Source organism: Cavia porcellus, unplaced genomic scaffold (genome assembly GCF_034190915.1).
Source record: "Cavia porcellus strain 051 isolate PalLab524CR breed Dunkin Hartley unplaced genomic scaffold, mCavPor4.1 scaffold_20, whole genome shotgun sequence".
NCBI classification, from domain to species: domain Eukaryota; kingdom Metazoa; phylum Chordata; class Mammalia; order Rodentia; family Caviidae; genus Cavia; species Cavia porcellus.
The window spans coordinates 61,066,689-61,084,401 of record NW_026947503.1 but is presented as its reverse complement, the minus strand read 5'-3'; the positions used below and the strand labels follow the sequence as shown (position 1 = coordinate 61,084,401).

The following is a 17,713-nucleotide window of genomic DNA, read 5'->3' as shown; positions in this document are numbered from 1 at the left end:
TCCTGTAGACTGACAAAGAATAGATTTATAACTTTACAGTCAGTAACTTATGCAAGTAATATTTGTGAGTTAAATGTCATTATGAACTATATTTTCTTTTAACTAAATTTCATGTTACACTAAACAGTAATCATGGCATATTTCTATTATTAACTGTTATAACGTTTTTGTTTGTGAAGTATGTATTAATAAAAGTGGATATATTACCCAGACCTTCTGATTTCAAATATAACTGAAGAAAATCATTATAAATAGAATAAACAGAAATCTACATAAACATGAGTTAGTTTAGTTAAAAAAAATGCAATGTTAGTGCCATTAAGTCACCTCTGATTAATATGCATGTGGAAAATAAGTTTACATTCAAGAATATGTTCATAGCAAACAAATATAGAATTTATTCAGTAAGAAATAGCAAAACAATTCCAGTGAGTGGAAAATAAAATAACTTCAACCACATATAATTTATCATGTACACGTTCCAAGATCCCTAGAATTTAAATATAAAATTTATAGAACAGCTTTCTAACGTACGTCCTAGGAAAACCAACCAAAAACTGGTACACTAAAAGATTGTGTATATATATCCATGTTTAACCTGTGTGCAAAAACTGAAAGAGATAGAGGAAATTAAAAGTTTCAGAAATATCTGGAAGATATATTAATACTTCAAACACCTGCCAAATAAGAAGAGCTTGTGCTATTTCTAATACTGAAGTAAGTTTCTGAATGTCAAACACCCTAAGAATGTAACCACTCTCTTTGAGCATTTACATCTAGTTGTAAATTGAAGCACAAGATGATCTTCCAAGAACCCTTCCAACTCCACCTATATTCTCTTTATGAAATGTAAGCTTCCAGGCAATGATCACATATACAAACATTATAAGTGAGTTGGGGTTCCTGACTGCAATGTTTTAGCCAAAGGAAAGGAATTCTAAATTCTGCCCAGAACATACCTGACCTTTTGGACATGAGCATTATTTTCTATGCCAGACAAAACAAGTATGACCTTTGAGATCAAAGCTAAGCTTGACAAAGAACTCTTAACAAACTGAATACATGAGCCTCCTCAACAAAGATGGTACTTTAGGCCTTTACACATGACATATGAAAATGATAGTGTTTTATTTAAATTTGGTCTTTCTCCATCTTTTCTGAGTCCTGAAAGGTTAGAAAGTCATTATTTGTACAGGTCATGGAATCCCTTTCTTCTCACAACAGGCATATATACAGCATCATATATCAAAGTAATATTATAAATGGAGCATAAAATTCAAGGAGCAGATACACTTCACAAGAAAGTGGCTCTAAGCATTATGTGGCCTGTTCCAATAAAATGCAAACATTAAAATGCCAATTTAGCAGTTAAAGTGCTGTTATGAATCCCACAGCTAATTTCTCTACTCATTATATGTACCCATAAGGAAGAAGTAAAGGACAAAGACTTTTTTGTTTAAACAAGTACTAACTTCAAAATAACACACTAACCAGACGTCAGCATTTGAAAGCTAGGTTGAATAGGGCTGGCCTTTATACACATAAAAACAGGTTTGTTCTCAGAATATAAAACTAAAGAGTAACGCCAATGTTACCATCACTTTGATATTTATGATTAATTACTAACATTACAACTCCCAGAAGAAAGGAGATGGATCCAGTGGTGATGTAAGCAATTGCCAAAAATGGGTTTTTTCCTCCCATCCATGAAATGGTACTCAAGATCATCCTTTTTCGTCCATCGAAAGAATGTACAGGGTAATTATACGTGACATTCAAATAGTATCGCCCAGCTGGTAAAGTTGGCTCTAAATCATTTTTCTGTTCTATAACACGATACAATTTACGAAAAGTAGGCAATGCTGCAGTGCGCATCCAAACAATCAAATCCTCGTTGATGAATCCATTATCATCATCTTCAGAATCCAGCATATACACTGGTTTACGCCAGTTTAGTGGCTTTGTTGTGCCTTTAAATCGTTCTTCCAGGCTTCCTTCTCCAGGAGGATTTCTAAATTTCACATTTTTATCTGTCCACCAAGCAATACCTTTCTTTTTCAAAGGAATAGGTACTGGAGTAGGGTCAGATTCATTGGTGATCTGATACAGCTCTAATGTATCATTAAATAAACTGTTGGCGATTGCTCCACAAGGAGCAATCGGTTTGTCTTCATCTCTTCGATAAGGCTCACATTCACTACTGGGGTTAAGCAAAGCCCTAGTATCCCCACTTAGTTGGCTGTCATCTCGAGATTTCACATAATGACGATGATTTTGATAGAAATTAGACAGTCCATAGTACATATACACACTGCCCTTGAATGCTTCTTCCAGGGTGAAGTTAATGGTACAAATGCAAGGTGCCACAAATGGAGACAGACACTTATTGCAGGGACTGGAAAGCTCAGTTCCAGTGTAATCAACCTCAATCTCTTGGATGCTGTTGGAAGTGATTAAGATGCCAATGCCAATGGCGGTAAAGAGGAGGCCAACGAGGAAAAAGAAAGGCATCACGGTGCCTGCGGTAAGGATGGGCTGCCAGGCGGGAAGCCGTTGCTGTTTGAAGGCAGTGTTGTCTGGCCTCCGGGTTTTGGGGGCACCCCCGGGAACACAGTGGGGCCTACTGTACACTTCAGGCTTCACACTGTAGCTCGTCGCCATTGAGCCCAGGGGTCTGTCGACGCCGAAGTGTCCCAACTGCAGACCCGTACAGGAGAGGGCCGGCTGCCACAGGAAGTGCCTGGAGACGTCACTTCCGCTGAGGAATACTAACAACCGGAAGTGAAAGTCAGCTGGAGATGCCCAAAGGAGAGAAGAGGAGTCCAAAGAAAGAGCAGGTTGAAGGAACAGAGAGGAGGAACGGGAGAAGGTTGAAAGGTTGACGAGTGTCTTCATTGTGATCACACCATGAGGGGCTCACCCTTCAGGCACTTTTCTGGATTTGGTTTGTCAACATTTTCTTGAGCATGTTTGCATCTGTGTGCTGTGTAGTCTTTGGTTTTGCTAGAAGGATGTTGTTGGTTGGACTCCTAGAATGAGTTAGGATGCCATAGCTGCTTATATGTTCTGGAAGAAACCGCAGAAAATTGGTATCATTCTTTTTCAGACGTTAAAAGAAGTGAACAGTGATCCCAGTTGGGACTGGTATTTTATTCTTTTAGAAAGTTACTAATTATTGCTTCAGTTTCTTCATTCAGTAGATTTAGATCAACTTAGATTGTCTACATCACTTTTGAGAATTTTGTCAGATTCTGTCTCAATAATCTAGGTCAGTTCTTGAAGTTATCAAATATGGGCATACAGAGTTTTTCATGTCAGTTATACCTTTATTATTCTTTTAGTGTTCACAGGACCTGGTAGTGATATCCTTTGTTTCATTTCTCACAGTGTCTTGGCTCTTTTTATCTTAGTTTGGCTAAAGGCTTATAGATTTCATTGATTTTTTCAAAGAACCAGCATTTAGATTGATTTATTTTCAGTATTCATTTAGTGTTTTAAATATCATTGATTTCTGTTGTTTTAAAAATTGTCTCTTCTAATCTTAATTTCAGTTGGCTTTTTTCTAGTTTCCAAGGTAGAAACTTCAAATATTGATTTCAGGTATTTTCTTTTCTAATACATGCATTCATTGCTGTATTTGTTCTATAAGCAATGTTTTTGTACATTCCAAAAATTTTGATGTTGTTTTCATTTTCAATTAGCTCAAAATAAATTTAAATTTTTTCTTAAAATTTCCTCTTTGACTCATTTGGAGTGTTTTATTTAATCTTCATGTATTTAAGGGTGCCATAGTTACCTGTTATTCATTTCTAGTTTATTTCTATTGTGGTGTAAGATTAAAATAGAAATTGTATGAAGAATGTATCTTTTGTTGTTGTTGGTTATAGTCTTATAGATGCTAATTATTTCCAGTTGATTGATGGTATTACTCTGAATTGAACATTGACATTTCTGATTTTCTACCTGCCTGATCTGTCATTTTTTTATTGTAATTGAAATCTTCAGTTATAATAAGGAATTTATCTGTTTCTTACATTTCTATCAGTTTTTGCCTATTTCAATTGTCTGTTTTGAGGTATACACACATGAAAGATTGTTGTATCTTCTTGACAATTAATCTTTTCATCATTATGTATATCCCTTTTTATGATAACCATCTTTGTTTTTGTATAGCTACTTCTAATTTCTTTTCATTTGTGATAATATGGTATGTTGTATATGTCTCTGCCTATTTACCTTTACTGTGTATGTATCTGTATTTAAAGTGAATTTCTAATAATCTACATGTAGTTGAACCTTTAAAAATTCACTTGAGTAATTCTGTCTTTTAATTGGTATGTTTAGAAGATTGATATTCAAGTGAGTATAGGATAGCTGGATTATTATTTACTATGTTAGCTATAATTTTCTATTAGTTACCTTTTTAAAAATTTTATTTAAAGAAAGATTAAACAAAACAGAAAATAGGTAGAAATAACACATACGATCAGAGAAAAAGAGTAAGAAATCACTAGTTGATGTTTACATATTGTCGTTTTTACAAATAGTTGTTCAAAATACAAAAATGGAACATATAAAGTGGGAATTCAAATAGTGGGAATGCAAACAGTTCTGTTCAACTATCCAACAAAAACTTAGTAACATGGTTGTCAATCCTATACACTTAAACATACTTGCAGTTATCAATATCTTCATTTATGTTTAGATTAAACAAACTAAAGCAGATTAAAATCATTCTGAATGAAGAATAATAGTATTGCTGGAATTCACATCATGACATTCCGTGATCAGCACTGGGTACTGTAGTGTCTTTTTAAAAAAAAAATTAATTTAAAGAAAGACTAAACAAAACAGAAAGCAGGTAGAAATAATACATAATTTCAAATAAAAAAGTAAACAGTAAGAAATCACTAGTTGATGATTACAGATTGTCTTCTTACAAATAGTTATTCAAGATACTGAAGAGCTTACAGTGAAATTGCAACCAGTTCTGTTCAACTATCCAACAAAAACTTGGAAATATGGTTATCAATCCTATACACTTAAACATACATGCAGTTATCCATATCTTCAATTATGTTGAAATTGAATAAACCCAAGCAGGCTAATATCACTCTGAACAAAGAATAATACTGTTGCTGGGTTTCACATTATGATACTCCAAGATCAGCACTGGGTATTTTAGTGTCTCTTTTTCTTCAAAGTATCTGTTCATTTCATCATGTGTTATAAGATCAGTTCTTATAAACTGTTTATAGATTCTACACATGCATGAGTCTTAACATGGATTTCTATCCTTTCTATATTAGAGGGAGAAACAAAACGAAGCAAGCAAAACAAAACATATTCCTACAAACACATGAAACAAAATAAACATATAAGACCATTGTACAAAGAGTTCTACCATGGTTCCTGTGTTGTCTCTTATTGTCTCCAGTAGAATTGGCTATATCATCAGACATAGTATAATTGAATATATCAGTACATAACAGTATTAATAAAAACACAACTTTGTATGTAGTATAGAACTTCAAAAACTGGCAGTTATCAAACCAGAATGTGTATCATAGAGTCTTGTTATCTTCAGTATAATTGCCTATACTTTCAGACTTGATACTATCAATCATATCAGTTTTGAATAAAATCTTCTCTGCCTCATTTCTGTTATGCTGTTTTTTTGCCATCAGTTGTCTGCTTATCTTCTTCATTCTGTTTTCTGCTCCATTCATTGAAGCCTCTCCGTCACTGTTCCTGGAATCCTAGTACTTTTGTCTGTCTCTAGAATGCCCTGCAGTATTCTCTGTAGAGTAGGATTGGTGGTTGTGAATTTCCTAAGTTCCTCTTTGTCATGAAAGCATCTTGTTTCTCCATTAATTTTCAGAGACACTTTAGCAGGGTATATCAATCTGGGCTGGAGGTTATTTTCTTTCAGGGCTTGGAATATTTCACTCCAGGCATTTCTTGACTTGATGGTTTGTGTCGAGAAGTCTGCCGTTATTCTGATGGGCCTTCCTCTATAGGTTATCTGTTTCTGGTCTCTAACAGCTTTTAATATTCTGTTCTTATATTGAATTTCTGGGATTTTGATTATTATATGCCTGGGTGTACCTCTGTTTTAGTTGTAGGTGGCTGGAGTTCTGTATGCCTCATATATCATAATATAATTTCCTTTTCCTATGTTTGGGAAGTTTTCCTTAATTATTTCTGTGAATAAACTTTGTAGTTCCTTTGTACCCCCGCTTCTTCATTCACATTCTTCATTCTCAAGTTATAGGTCCTTTTGTCATCTTCTAGCCTTCATATTGTTACTTCTTGTTTCCTTGTTATTTTAAAAAAGTTTTCCCTTTTATACTCCCATATTGTGAAATTGTCCTCCAGTTTGGATAATTTATCCTTAGTTTCTTTCAAGCTGATTTGCCATTGTTCCATAGAGTTTTTAATTTCCTGGTGATCTCTTTGAATCTGCTTCATGTATTCTATATTTTTTTATATTCTTCATCAAATGGTTCTCTCTTTTGTTTGAGTTCCTCCCTTCTTCTGTCTGTGTCTGCTTGAGGGGTACTTAGTATTTCTTTTATTAATCTTCTTGTAGCTTGCTTTATTTGGCTAAATATTTCACTTTTGAACTCGTTTATGAGGTCCTGAATATATCTCTTTATGTCCACTGGTGCCGTGTCTGATATTGCATGATTGCTGTGCTCATTCTCCTTTGCATTTACCTGTCCTGGGTCAATGTTCTCAGGATTGGGACCTGGGGACTTTTTGTTATTGCTTCCTCTTCCCATCTTTTTTGCTTCTTCCAGGAGGCCCCAGTTTCTTTCTTTCTTGGTTACAATTCTTCTAAAGTGCACTGGCTAGATGACCCTTCACACTGCAGTGTGCTAGTGAGTTGCAGGCAGGGACAGCATATGCTGGCCCCTCCCCCCTGGATCAGTCAAGCTGCTGTGGCCTGCACTGTGTTACTTTGCCCCGCCTTCCCTCTGGGTGGCAGTGGCTGGAGTGAGGCCGCTGCAGCATCCGTGGTGCTGGGGGCAGGGGCGGGGTCAGCTGGTGGGGGCTGAGTCATTCCACTCCCCTAGCCTCTTTTAGGCCCATGGTGACAGGTCTCACTGGTGGCCTGGAGGCACTGGAGGCGTCAGCTGGAGCACAGTGGTGCGGGGATCAGTCAATCTGCTGTGGTATGCACTGTATTTCTTTGCACTGCCTCCCCTCTGGGTCAAGCTGTGGCCTGCTCTGTCAGTCAAACTTCTGAGGTTTCACTGGGTTAGTGTGGTTAGTGTGCGCCATCACTGTAGGGACTTGATTTTGGATAACCTATTGGGTCTCAGCCAAGACACGTGACCCAGGCCTAGCTCACTCCACCAATCCTGTTGGGGAAGGGAACAATTGGCTGAAGTCACTGCTGCCCCTTGTGCTTGCCAGTCCTCCTGGATCCCAGAATGTCGTCCGCCGGAGCCCCCCTATTTATGGAATGGCTCCACTCACATCACTTACCACAGGTCGATGTAGGCACCCTGCCAACTCAGCTCTCCTTTAGGCTCGCTGACCGCGGAACTCAATGTCGAAGCAGTGGGATCTTGGACGGCTTGGCAAGTTGCAGTGGGACCTCAGCAAGTCATGGCGGGACCTCAGATGGTCGGTAAGTCACCTTAATTTCTTCTTGGGACGAGAGAATTCATCTCCCTCTGTTTGGGGCTCCCCTCTCTGTATTGTGTTGAATTCTGAGTTGACTATCTCAAGAAGCCTCTGTAGCCAGCTGTTATCTATCGGCCATCTTTGCTGAAAACTTAGTTGCCTTTTATACATACCTTCCCACTATTTTCTGCTTTGTGGTTTTAGTTGAGAATTTATATGATTTAATGTTCCTTCCTTTCTTAGCATATCAGTTAATGTCAGTTATACTTAAAAAGTCTTTCTGATTTACCTAGGTTTGCAATATACATTTACAACCTAATCCAAGCCCACTTTCAAGTAACATTAGACTATGGTCATACCACCCTGAATGTTCCTGATCTCATCAAATAACACTGTACTGCATGAATTTCTCAGTATATTTGCAAGACAGTTGTCAACAGTAGTTTTCTTCAGTGTTTGTCTGAGGAGATTTCCATTTCTCCTTCACTTTTGAAGGATAATTTAGCAATGTGTAAAATTCTAGGTTGGTGTTTTTATCAACATTTTAAACATTTCACTCTACTTGTTTTCACTTGCGTGATTTCTGAGAAGTTAGATGTGATTATTATCTTCATCTCTGCAGCTAAAATAACCACCTCCCTGCCCTGTTTCAATATTTCTTTTATCTTTATGTTGTTTAAAAATGATAGTCCAGGTGCATGGCTTTTTGTATATTTGTATTCATGTATCCTGCTTGGTGTTCTCTTACCTCTCTAGATGACTAATTTACTGTCCAATATTAAGTTTGGGGAAATTCTCAATCATTACTGCTTCACATGTTTATCTCTTTTCTCTTTTTCTTCTCATGATAGTTATATTAGGTGTGTCATATATATTTTGAAGTTATCTCATAGATCTTGGATGTTTAGCCTTTTTAAGTCTTTGGTCTCTTTGAGTTTTCATGTTTCTGTTAATATGTCTGTGGCTTCAAGCGCTGAAACTCTTTCCTCAGTTGTGCTCAGGATTATCAATTAAGCCTACGAAAGGCATCCTTCATTTTTATTACAATGCTTTTGATCTCTAGCACTTCTTTATGGTTTTTTCTTGAGATTTCATACTTCTGCTCACATTATTCATATGTTTTTGTATGCTGTCCATATACTAGAGTTCTTGATATCTTAATTATAGTTGTTTAAAATTGTTTGTATGACAATTATGATCTCATTCAGTGTCTGATTCTGGTGCTTACTCTGTCTTTCCAAAGTGAGGTTTTTTTTTTTTTTCCTGTTAGTATGCCTTGTAGTTTTTTCTCTCATAGTGGGGCATGATATAGTGTGTAAAAAGAATTGTGGCCACTTCGCCTTCAGACATGTGTGTAGATGTGAGGGAAGGGGAAGCATCCTATAATCCTACAGTGAGGTCTTTCTCTTAGGAAGCTTCTGCCTTTGGGAACTTCAGGAGTGTTTCTTGTGAATAAAGAAACATTTGTCCCCACATTCTTTGGGACAGGTGGCTAGAGCAGGCTGGAGATGGGTACCTCCCTTTCCCTAGGTCAGTTAGGCTCTGCTAAACTCCAAAAAGGTCAGGCTTTGTTTAACTGGTTTCTCTTCAGGGTAGGCCTTATTTGGAAGCATGGGATGCTTTGGTCAGCTTCACAGTGTTTACTTCCCTCGCTGCCTGCTCCAAGCATGAACGTCTTTCTCTGTTCTTCAAGGATTCTGTGAAGCTCTGGAGCTGATGCCTGTAGAGTATAGGTTACCAACACATGTTTAACTATCAAACTTATTTGCACCAAACCTCCAGCAGGTTGTCATTTACATTTCAGTCCTGTTTTATTTTTTTAAAAAAGAAATGAAAAATGATCATACTGATTTCTGCAGAGGCTTTTGGTCTGGCCCTTCATGTTGGCATGTCTGTCTCTTCTAAACTGAAGGCAGTGGTGCTCCTGGTAACATCAGATATCATGGATTCAAGTAGAGTAGTTAATTTTTAAGCTTGTTTAGATATTACTTGTTAGCACTTGGAGTCGTAATTTCCAAGTTTGTTTGATACACATGGAATTATGAACTCATTGTCTTTATACATAACAGATTGTTTCCTCATTTTTTTCCTGTTCTCCTCTTCCTGTACTTTGCAATTGCAAATTACATGTACAAGAAGCTGTTTGAAGGTATAGCATAGCTTATGATGCTCCTTTCAGTTTTTGTCTATTTTGTATAGTTTCAATTTCTGTATCTTTAAAGCTCAGTAACTTTAAAAAATTTTTAGGGAAATGAAAAGGGGAAAAGAAGGAAGGGAAAGGGGGAAAATGGTAATAAAAAGGATAAAATGAAAACAAAACTTGTAAATAGGGAGAGAAAGAGGGTTTAAAGAGAGGAGAGGGTATGGGAAAAAAGAGGAACCAAAATATATACAGCTGTAAATTCCCTATGTTGAATATGATCATTGTGTATTTATAAAATGCACCAATAAACTTAAAGTTTAAAAATTTCTATCAGCTTTATTGAAGTAATTCAGTGAGTAAAACCTGTATATATTTGAATTATACAAAGTGATGTTTTGATATACATATTATTTGAAAGGTTTTAGCATATTGAGCCACAGCTGTTTGCTATTTCTATTCTAACTTGTTGCTTCCTTATTAGAAGTTTTCCTAAGTAAAGAACTCTAGAAGAAAAATATTGGATGGTACATTGGCTTCTCTATAGTGCCTACCATATCCCACCAAACTTACGAGGAAGAGCATGTTAACAGTGCTTAGAGACCGGCCAGCTCTTTGTTCTCTTTAAACATGGAATCAGTGTGTTCTTTATGAAACTTTTGATTTATCTGTTTTCCAGGAATTTTTAGTACATACTCCATTTTGTCTTAATGAAAAATGCTACAGAAAATTAACATTTTGAAACATTTACTATTGTTTTTGTCTAGTATTCTCTCTCTTGGGTTTCTCTACCTAGCCAAATTCTTTTTGTTTTTGCTTAGTACATAACAAGTGTTTTGAATGCAAGACTGTCTTGGAGGTGATCCTGAATGGCAGTTGTTGAGCAAGTTTTGGCTTAACATAGTTTAAGCTCAGATCATGAGTCTAATGCTTGCTAATTTTGTAAGCTTAGACAACTCTTTAGATCTCATATACTAAGTAAATATAAACATACTACTTCCTAGGATGCACAAGAACAAAACAAGAGTAAAAGAAGTATCATAACTTTATTACCTTCCCATGTTTTAACTTAGATTTATCATTTTTAACAAAAGTTTAACAGACAAAGCATTAGCAGTTATAAGAAATGGGCAGAGAAATAACAAATTTGAAGCATAAAAATTTATTACATAAATGAGTCCTAGGACCAGGATCTATGAAACAAAAGCAAACCCTTACCTCTCTGTCCAGTGATCTCAGTAGAAGACCTCCAAATGCTACAGGGGAAAGAAACTTCCAACCTGCTGTATGTCCGGTATGAGTTCATGTTCTCGAAAATCAAAGAATGAATTTTAGGAACAATGAAGGTTCAGAGCAGAATATGTTTATTGAGAGAAAAAAGCTTCTGTCTGAGAGAGAGACAAGAAGGGGTCTCAAGTGGGTTGACTTCACAAACCTTTTGAAAAATCTACTTTTTATTGATGTAATATGTACCTCTCCAATTCAAAAGGATTCATATCATACTTGTACTATTATTGCCTCTTCTTTTTTTGATTCTTCTGCTTTCTCTTTCTGCCTTTTTCTTTTACTTCTCACAATTGCATCATAAGCAGACATCAAGATGAGAAATCTATGTTCTCACACTCAGTATAAAAGAGATAGTATATGCAGTACACTATTTTACTTGATCTAAAACTGAGAATTCCAAAATTGAAGAAATTTCTTTCCAGAATCTTAAAATGCATTATTATCTTGTGTGTTTGCTAATAAAAAATATGATTGGTACTTTTGGTTACTGTAGATTTATTGATTTTTGATAAATTATTTATATGATAGGTTTGTCTCCTTAAATAGATGTTCCCTGAAAACAAGGATTGTGTCCTATAGAATTCAATGTATAGCAGAGCTGCTGAGAACAGTGTGGACACATACTCTTTCTTCTCTTCATACCTTGTTAGAAGGTTTCAGTGTAGAGACAAATGCATTTCTTAGGAAAAGGTCCACTTTCACAATCTTGTTTCTCTGTTGTTGACTGACTAGAAGAGCCACACTGTTAGACTTGGAGCTTTGTGGGCCCACGTGGGCCTCCATGGTCGGCCATGCTGGTGGAGTTTGGCCAGTGCCTGCTCTTGCCTAGCCATGGAGAGGCTCTCTCCCTCCCTTCTTCCCCTGCTCAGATCTAAGTACCAGCCCGTCATGTAAAGCACGGGTTTCTAGTGTCCACCTTCATTGCTAGTCACCCTGGAGATAAAATCCGTCTCTGACTACTTTAACTCTTATTGCAGATAAAGTTGCTTTGAATATTTAAGAAAAGGACCATTGAAACAAGAATATTCTTTCAACACACTAATGTACTTTTAATCATTTCTTATTAACTTCCTACTGAAACCAATTTAAGAAGGTTCTGCTTGAAATTTAATTTGTCTCTCAGGCATTCTGATAGGGATTACAAGGCAGAGCAATGGTCTAGAAAGGCAGGGTGAGAACAGTGTGTGTGTGTGTGTGTGTGTGTGTGTGTGTGTATGTGTGTAGTTGAAGAAAAGAATTAATATTTGCGATCCAGGCCCGCTGTAGTTCCTCATCTTCATGCTGATTCTCTTGGTGCCTTCCACGGTGCATGTATAGTATAGAGCGAGTGCTCCATAAATAGGCTGAATAAATGAACAAAATTAGTATTGATCAGTACTTTCCCAGGCACTTTCAAAAAATAGCATAATTGAAGTATAATTGGTATGTAAATAGTCGCATATATTTAACCAACATAATTTGATGAGTTTGAATATGTACGTGCACATTTGATACCAGCCCCACAATTAAGGTAAGAAGTACGTCCACGTCTGAAAGTTTGCTTGTGGTCTTTAGACTTTTGTGTGTACATGACGAATATTTAACATAAAGCCATAGCAAACTTTTAAGTGTACAATACTGTGTCGGTAACTACAGGTGCTATGTTGTCTAACGGAGCTCAGTTTTCATTCATTTGTATAACTGTAACTTTGTACCTACTGAATATGGATCGATGGTCTTTGACCTGTAAGGGAGTTTGTCCCAATAAATCTCTTATAAGTTGAAAATACATCAAAATATGTTTGATGGACTTTATGTACTGAACACCCTCGTGTAGCAACACAGCACGTTGTAAAGGGTGCCTTGTGTGCCCTCTTGGTCCTGTGGCTGTTTGAGAGCTATGATTTTCTCCCACCACCCAATAACATGACACAGGATTGTACTACAAACCCAGGGAATCTGTCAAACTTCACAGTACAGTTTCCAGTGAATGTGTACCACTTGCATCATCACGGAGTTGAAAATTACTCAGTTGAACCATTATGTTGGGGATTGTCTATGTGATGAAATATTAAGCAGTTTTAGAAAGAAAGGAGGTCCTGACATTTGGGACAGAGCTGGAGATTTCATGTTAAACAAAATACAACAGTCACAGAACAACAGATGCTGCTTGATGCCAATTGACATGACATTGCAAAAATGATCAAATTATTGAAACGGAAAAATAGGATGTCAGTTGACAGAGGACGAAGGGCGGAAGAAATAGGGGTTGTTTAGTGGGTATAAAGTTACAGTTACACAAGTTAAACAAGCTCTGGAGATCTTCCAGATGCTTTTCCTGTTGCATTTTGTTCAGTCCTCACAGCATCACTTCAAAATGTTCATCATTACCTGCATTTTATAGTTTAAGATACCAGAGCTTGGAGAGATGGAAGCAGGTGGAAAAGCTTATGTTAGTCTCTTGTTCCATCCCAGTCTAGAGCTGCAACCGCGGGTAAGTTACTTAGAGAACACCCTATTGCTGTTCTCTTGTTTGTAAATTGGAAATACTAAGAGGTAATTTGGAGTATCCCTGTGAGAATGCAGAATAACAAATGCCAAGGCCCACCATATACTAGATAATAATTGAGACTTTTAGGGCTCAATGATTTTTAAGCCCAACCACTAAGTAAATGAGCTGGCATTCACACCAGATTTACTTGGTTCTTCCACTGAAAGAAAGGCGTGGGCTTCAGGGATGCCACATTCTGATTTGTAGAGCATTTATGTTTATTTAATGGGGTTCTATTGGTTGAAAATTCTTTGCAGAAATCATAATAGTTGTAGACATGTGTTATTTATATTAGAGGATGATCAAGATAGAAGCAACTCTTTGTGTTGTGTGCTTTTTTTTATAAATCTATTTTTAAAAACCCTCATTTAAAATACATGTGTATTTTCTGTACATAAAAGTCTGTTAATTTTAAAAAATCATTTGCTAGTTATAAACTTGGAGGAAATGACCCTCTTGCCCCCATGTCCTGTGCCTGAGGTCAGTTTTCTTAGCCTTCCCAAGAGAAGCTAAAGTTGGTTGGCCCAAAACTAGCTGTCATAATCCGAGTCACGATGCTAATTTTTAAATAGTTTCCACATATATAGTTGGAAGGAAACAGTGACTGTTTCTTTATTAAATTAGAACCAATACTCAGTGAAATACACAAAAAATAAAAAAGATTTCTTAGTTGTGCCAGCTACTAATGTAATTGTTTCTCAAAGCAAATTTAATAAACACCTAAAACTGAATCCTTGCTGACTCTGAAACTTACCTGGTGACTTGAAAGGCAAGTCTTTAAAATTGCATGGAACAATAAAAACTTCAGTGTTCAGAGGTGAAACAACATCATACAAAGCCATCATTAGATAAAAGCAAACACAAAACAGTTCTTAACTGTACAATTCATAAATCAGGGAGTGGGTTTCATATGCATAAACCTGACACTCACTTTACACAAAATGTGATCTTCTGTAAATTCTTTTTCTGTTCTGGACAGTATAGTTACTCTTTTAACTTTTTGTGGACTTGTGTTCTAGGAAATGTGCTTACTGTGTGTTATGGTTGATACATTGTGTCAACTTGAGCAGTTTAGGAGTTTAACTAAGAGACTCAGCTGGGAGCCAGGGTTCCTTCTTTGCAAATATCTTCATCCTGTGCAAGAGAAGCTCACAGAGATTTCTTGCTATGTCCGCTGGGGTGGGAGGTAATTTGTGTTCAGCATAAGGAATAGGAAGAGGCTTGTTCCTCCTTTCTGCTCTGGCTGCTGCCTTGAAATGTCGCCCCTGTGCTACGCCACCCTGTCTTGGAGCCAGCCGATTACGGACTGACACTTTCAGAAATTGTAAATTAAATAAATCTTTCCATCCTTCATTTTGTCAGGTGTTTTGTCCAAACAATGAGAGAAAAGTAAAAGTAACCAAGACACCGTGTGATAAGACTATTGCAGCTGAAAGTGTACTGTTATCTCTACTTCATATCCTTTAACCCACAGTAAGTACGTCTGTGGCTAGAAAATGTCAAATAAAATGGGAAAGATTGCCTAAATGGATACAAGCAATTATGTATATTGGAGCACAACACTAGCTCGATATAAACTTATGACATTTTTAGGTGAAAGTCAAATTGCAAGTACAGAATGAGGGCCTACTGTGTGCATCCCATTGTGATGGATGGTTTCTCAGTAAGAGATGAAAACATTCGCCTGCCTCACGGGTTTTGTTTTGTTTTTTTTTTTTTAGTGTTTGTCTTTCTCCAGCATTTGGTTTTGCTATTTTTGTATTTTAACAGGTATTAATTATGTAATTTCAGGAGTATAGTGTGTTAATTCAGTGTGTAATGAGCAAATTGAGTTGCCTAACGTTTTCATTTTCTTTAACACTCAGTTTTTTTATTTTCTATTTTTCTTTTTTTGGTTTTTTTTTGAGAGAAGTTCTCAGTTCGTAATTCAACCTGGCCTTGGGCTCACTTTGTAGCCCAGGCTGGCCTCGAACTCACAGTGATCCTCCTGCCTCAGCCTCCTGAGTGCTGGGGTTACAGGTGTGTGCCACTGTGCCCAATTAACATCTAGTTTTTTTACAAACTAACAATAATTGCACACCTTTTGGATTTACAACGTGATATTTCAGTACATACATACCTATATCAAATGTATAATGGTTAAACCAGCTAATTGATATATCCATCACCTCAAACATTTATTACTTCTTTGTGTGGGGAGCATTTAACATCCTTTCTACTTGCTATTTTGAAATGACAATTAACTGCTGTAACCATAGTTACCCTGCTGTGCTGTAGAACTCTGGAGTGCGTCGGTTTCCGGTGCAGCTGGAGGCTATGACACAGGTTGTGCTGATTCTCGGAGAACTCAGGTATGGTTATGCTAGAGCTTGAACGTTATGAGACGGTCACTGGAAATCGAGGAGGCATCCTTAGACCCCATGTCCCTGGACGTGGCCCAGCAGGGCGCTGTGGCTGGGAGGAACAGTAGGACGGTGCAAATCCTGCAGTTAGAAACCTGCGCTTGAGTCCTGTGCTTCTGAGCACCGGCATTGTGAGCTGGATATTGACTCCCCTGAACCTTGCTGGTCCATTTTACAAAACTGGATCAATAGCATCATATGCGATAATATTTTTGAGTTATTCTATACTAACTTATAAGCAGTAGCTTACAATGCCCACATTCTGGATTTTAGTGAAAAAGACTTCATTTATTTAGTATCAATTTTAATTCAGACTACATCTAACTTGGTCAACTTAAATGAAGACAAATGTACAGTCAGAGGAAGATGCCAAGTTTAAGGACAGTATCCGAAAGGCTTGGGATCAAAGACTAGTCTTCGAGTCCTGCCTCTCCCTTGGTAGAGTAAGAGGAAGAGCCTTAAGCAAGTTGCTTAGCCTCTGGGATGCAACTTGCTTCATTGGAAGGTAAGGGTAATTATACATGCTCTGTATTCTTTGAAGAATTATCAACGGGCTTTTGCAAAGATACATTTGCCAAGGAGTTATGATGGATGCTGCTGGCATCCCAGTGGAATAATGTTCTAGCTGAATGCCCATAAACACAGGTGGGTGCTAATTACCAGTGTAGATTATGTAATCAGGAAGTTCATAGGGCACCAGAGGCCCCAAATGTATCAGTGACATATTTATGTGAATTAGCAGGTGGTTAACTTAATTCATTTGTTCCTGAAAGAATGAACCGCTCTGCTCTGTCTTCTGGGATATAGATTTAGTGCAAGAAAACCTGCAAGTCCTAAACTAAAATATATTTTTAGGTAAATTCCATATTTGGACTTTATTAAAAATCTCAGCCCTATATACCGAGACATGTTTTTATGTTCTCCTAGAGTAGAATTTCTGAAGGCTATGTATTTTCTAGGGTCAGCCTAGGATGTGTGCTGCGCTAGATTTAGAGAAATGAGAAGTTGAACTAAGCCAGAGCAAACAGGAGGAGGATTTTGCTTCTGTAGGGTTTAGCATATGGAGTTCCTATTTGTCCATTCATTATTAACTTCCTCCTGTTTGCTCTCTGGTGAGTGTCACAGGGTTGTCCCTGCTCATTCCCTGAAGGTTCTCTCTTTCCGCTGAGTGCATTTTTTTCTTTTAGTAGTATCTCTTTTGTTTCATAAACCTCAAATGGTATTTCCAACTCTCTTCTGATCTGTTACATTTTTTAAAGGAAAGAAATACTATACTATACAAAAGAGACTTTGAAGCAGCAGGGCATTTATAATTTATGCCAAGGAGGAGGAGGAATTACGGAGACCTTCCCTGGACCAATAGATTTTTACTGTGTTTAAAAAGCTCAGATTTTCAGAACAAAACTCTCATAAATGTTCTTTCAGGTTTGTAAGCTGTATCAATTTGTCTATGTATTTTTAGACAGGAGAATTTAATAAGTATCTTTCATTTCAAAAACCTCAAAACAAGTCTGGTGTGGTGGCTCATGCTTGTAATCCCAGCACTCAGGAGGCTGAGGCAGGAGGATCCTTGAAAGTTTGAGACCAGCCTGGGCTACAAAGTGAGCTCAAGGCCAGCCTGAAGTGCATAGAAAGACCCTGTCTCAAAAAAAAAAAAAAAAAAAAGACAGAGCCAAGGTTTGCTTCCCTTTCCTGGACCTGTGGCCTCAGTAGAAATGG

General features: G+C 37.1%; 1 protein-coding gene across 2 annotated transcripts; it reads right to left on the bottom strand.

Moving 5' to 3' along the window:
* Window positions 1–1,536: 1,536 nt before the first annotated feature.
* LOC100724397 (cell cycle control protein 50A-like) lies at window positions 1,537–2,676 on the bottom strand. Of its 2 annotated transcripts, XM_063232133.1 has the most exons (2): window positions 2,425–2,676; window positions 1,537–2,316 (listed from the first exon to the last, which is right to left on the bottom strand). In XM_063232133.1, the coding sequence occupies exons 1-2, from the start codon at window positions 2,659–2,661 to the stop codon at window positions 1,573–1,575; spliced, it is 981 nt and encodes a 326-aa protein (XP_063088203.1). In that variant the 5' UTR covers window positions 2,662–2,676; the 3' UTR covers window positions 1,537–1,572. The 2 variants fall into 2 exon arrangements, with proteins under 2 accessions (XP_063088203.1, XP_063088201.1); XM_063232131.1 differs by having other exon boundaries at window positions 1,537–2,676.
* Window positions 2,677–17,713: the final 15,037 nt, after the last annotated feature.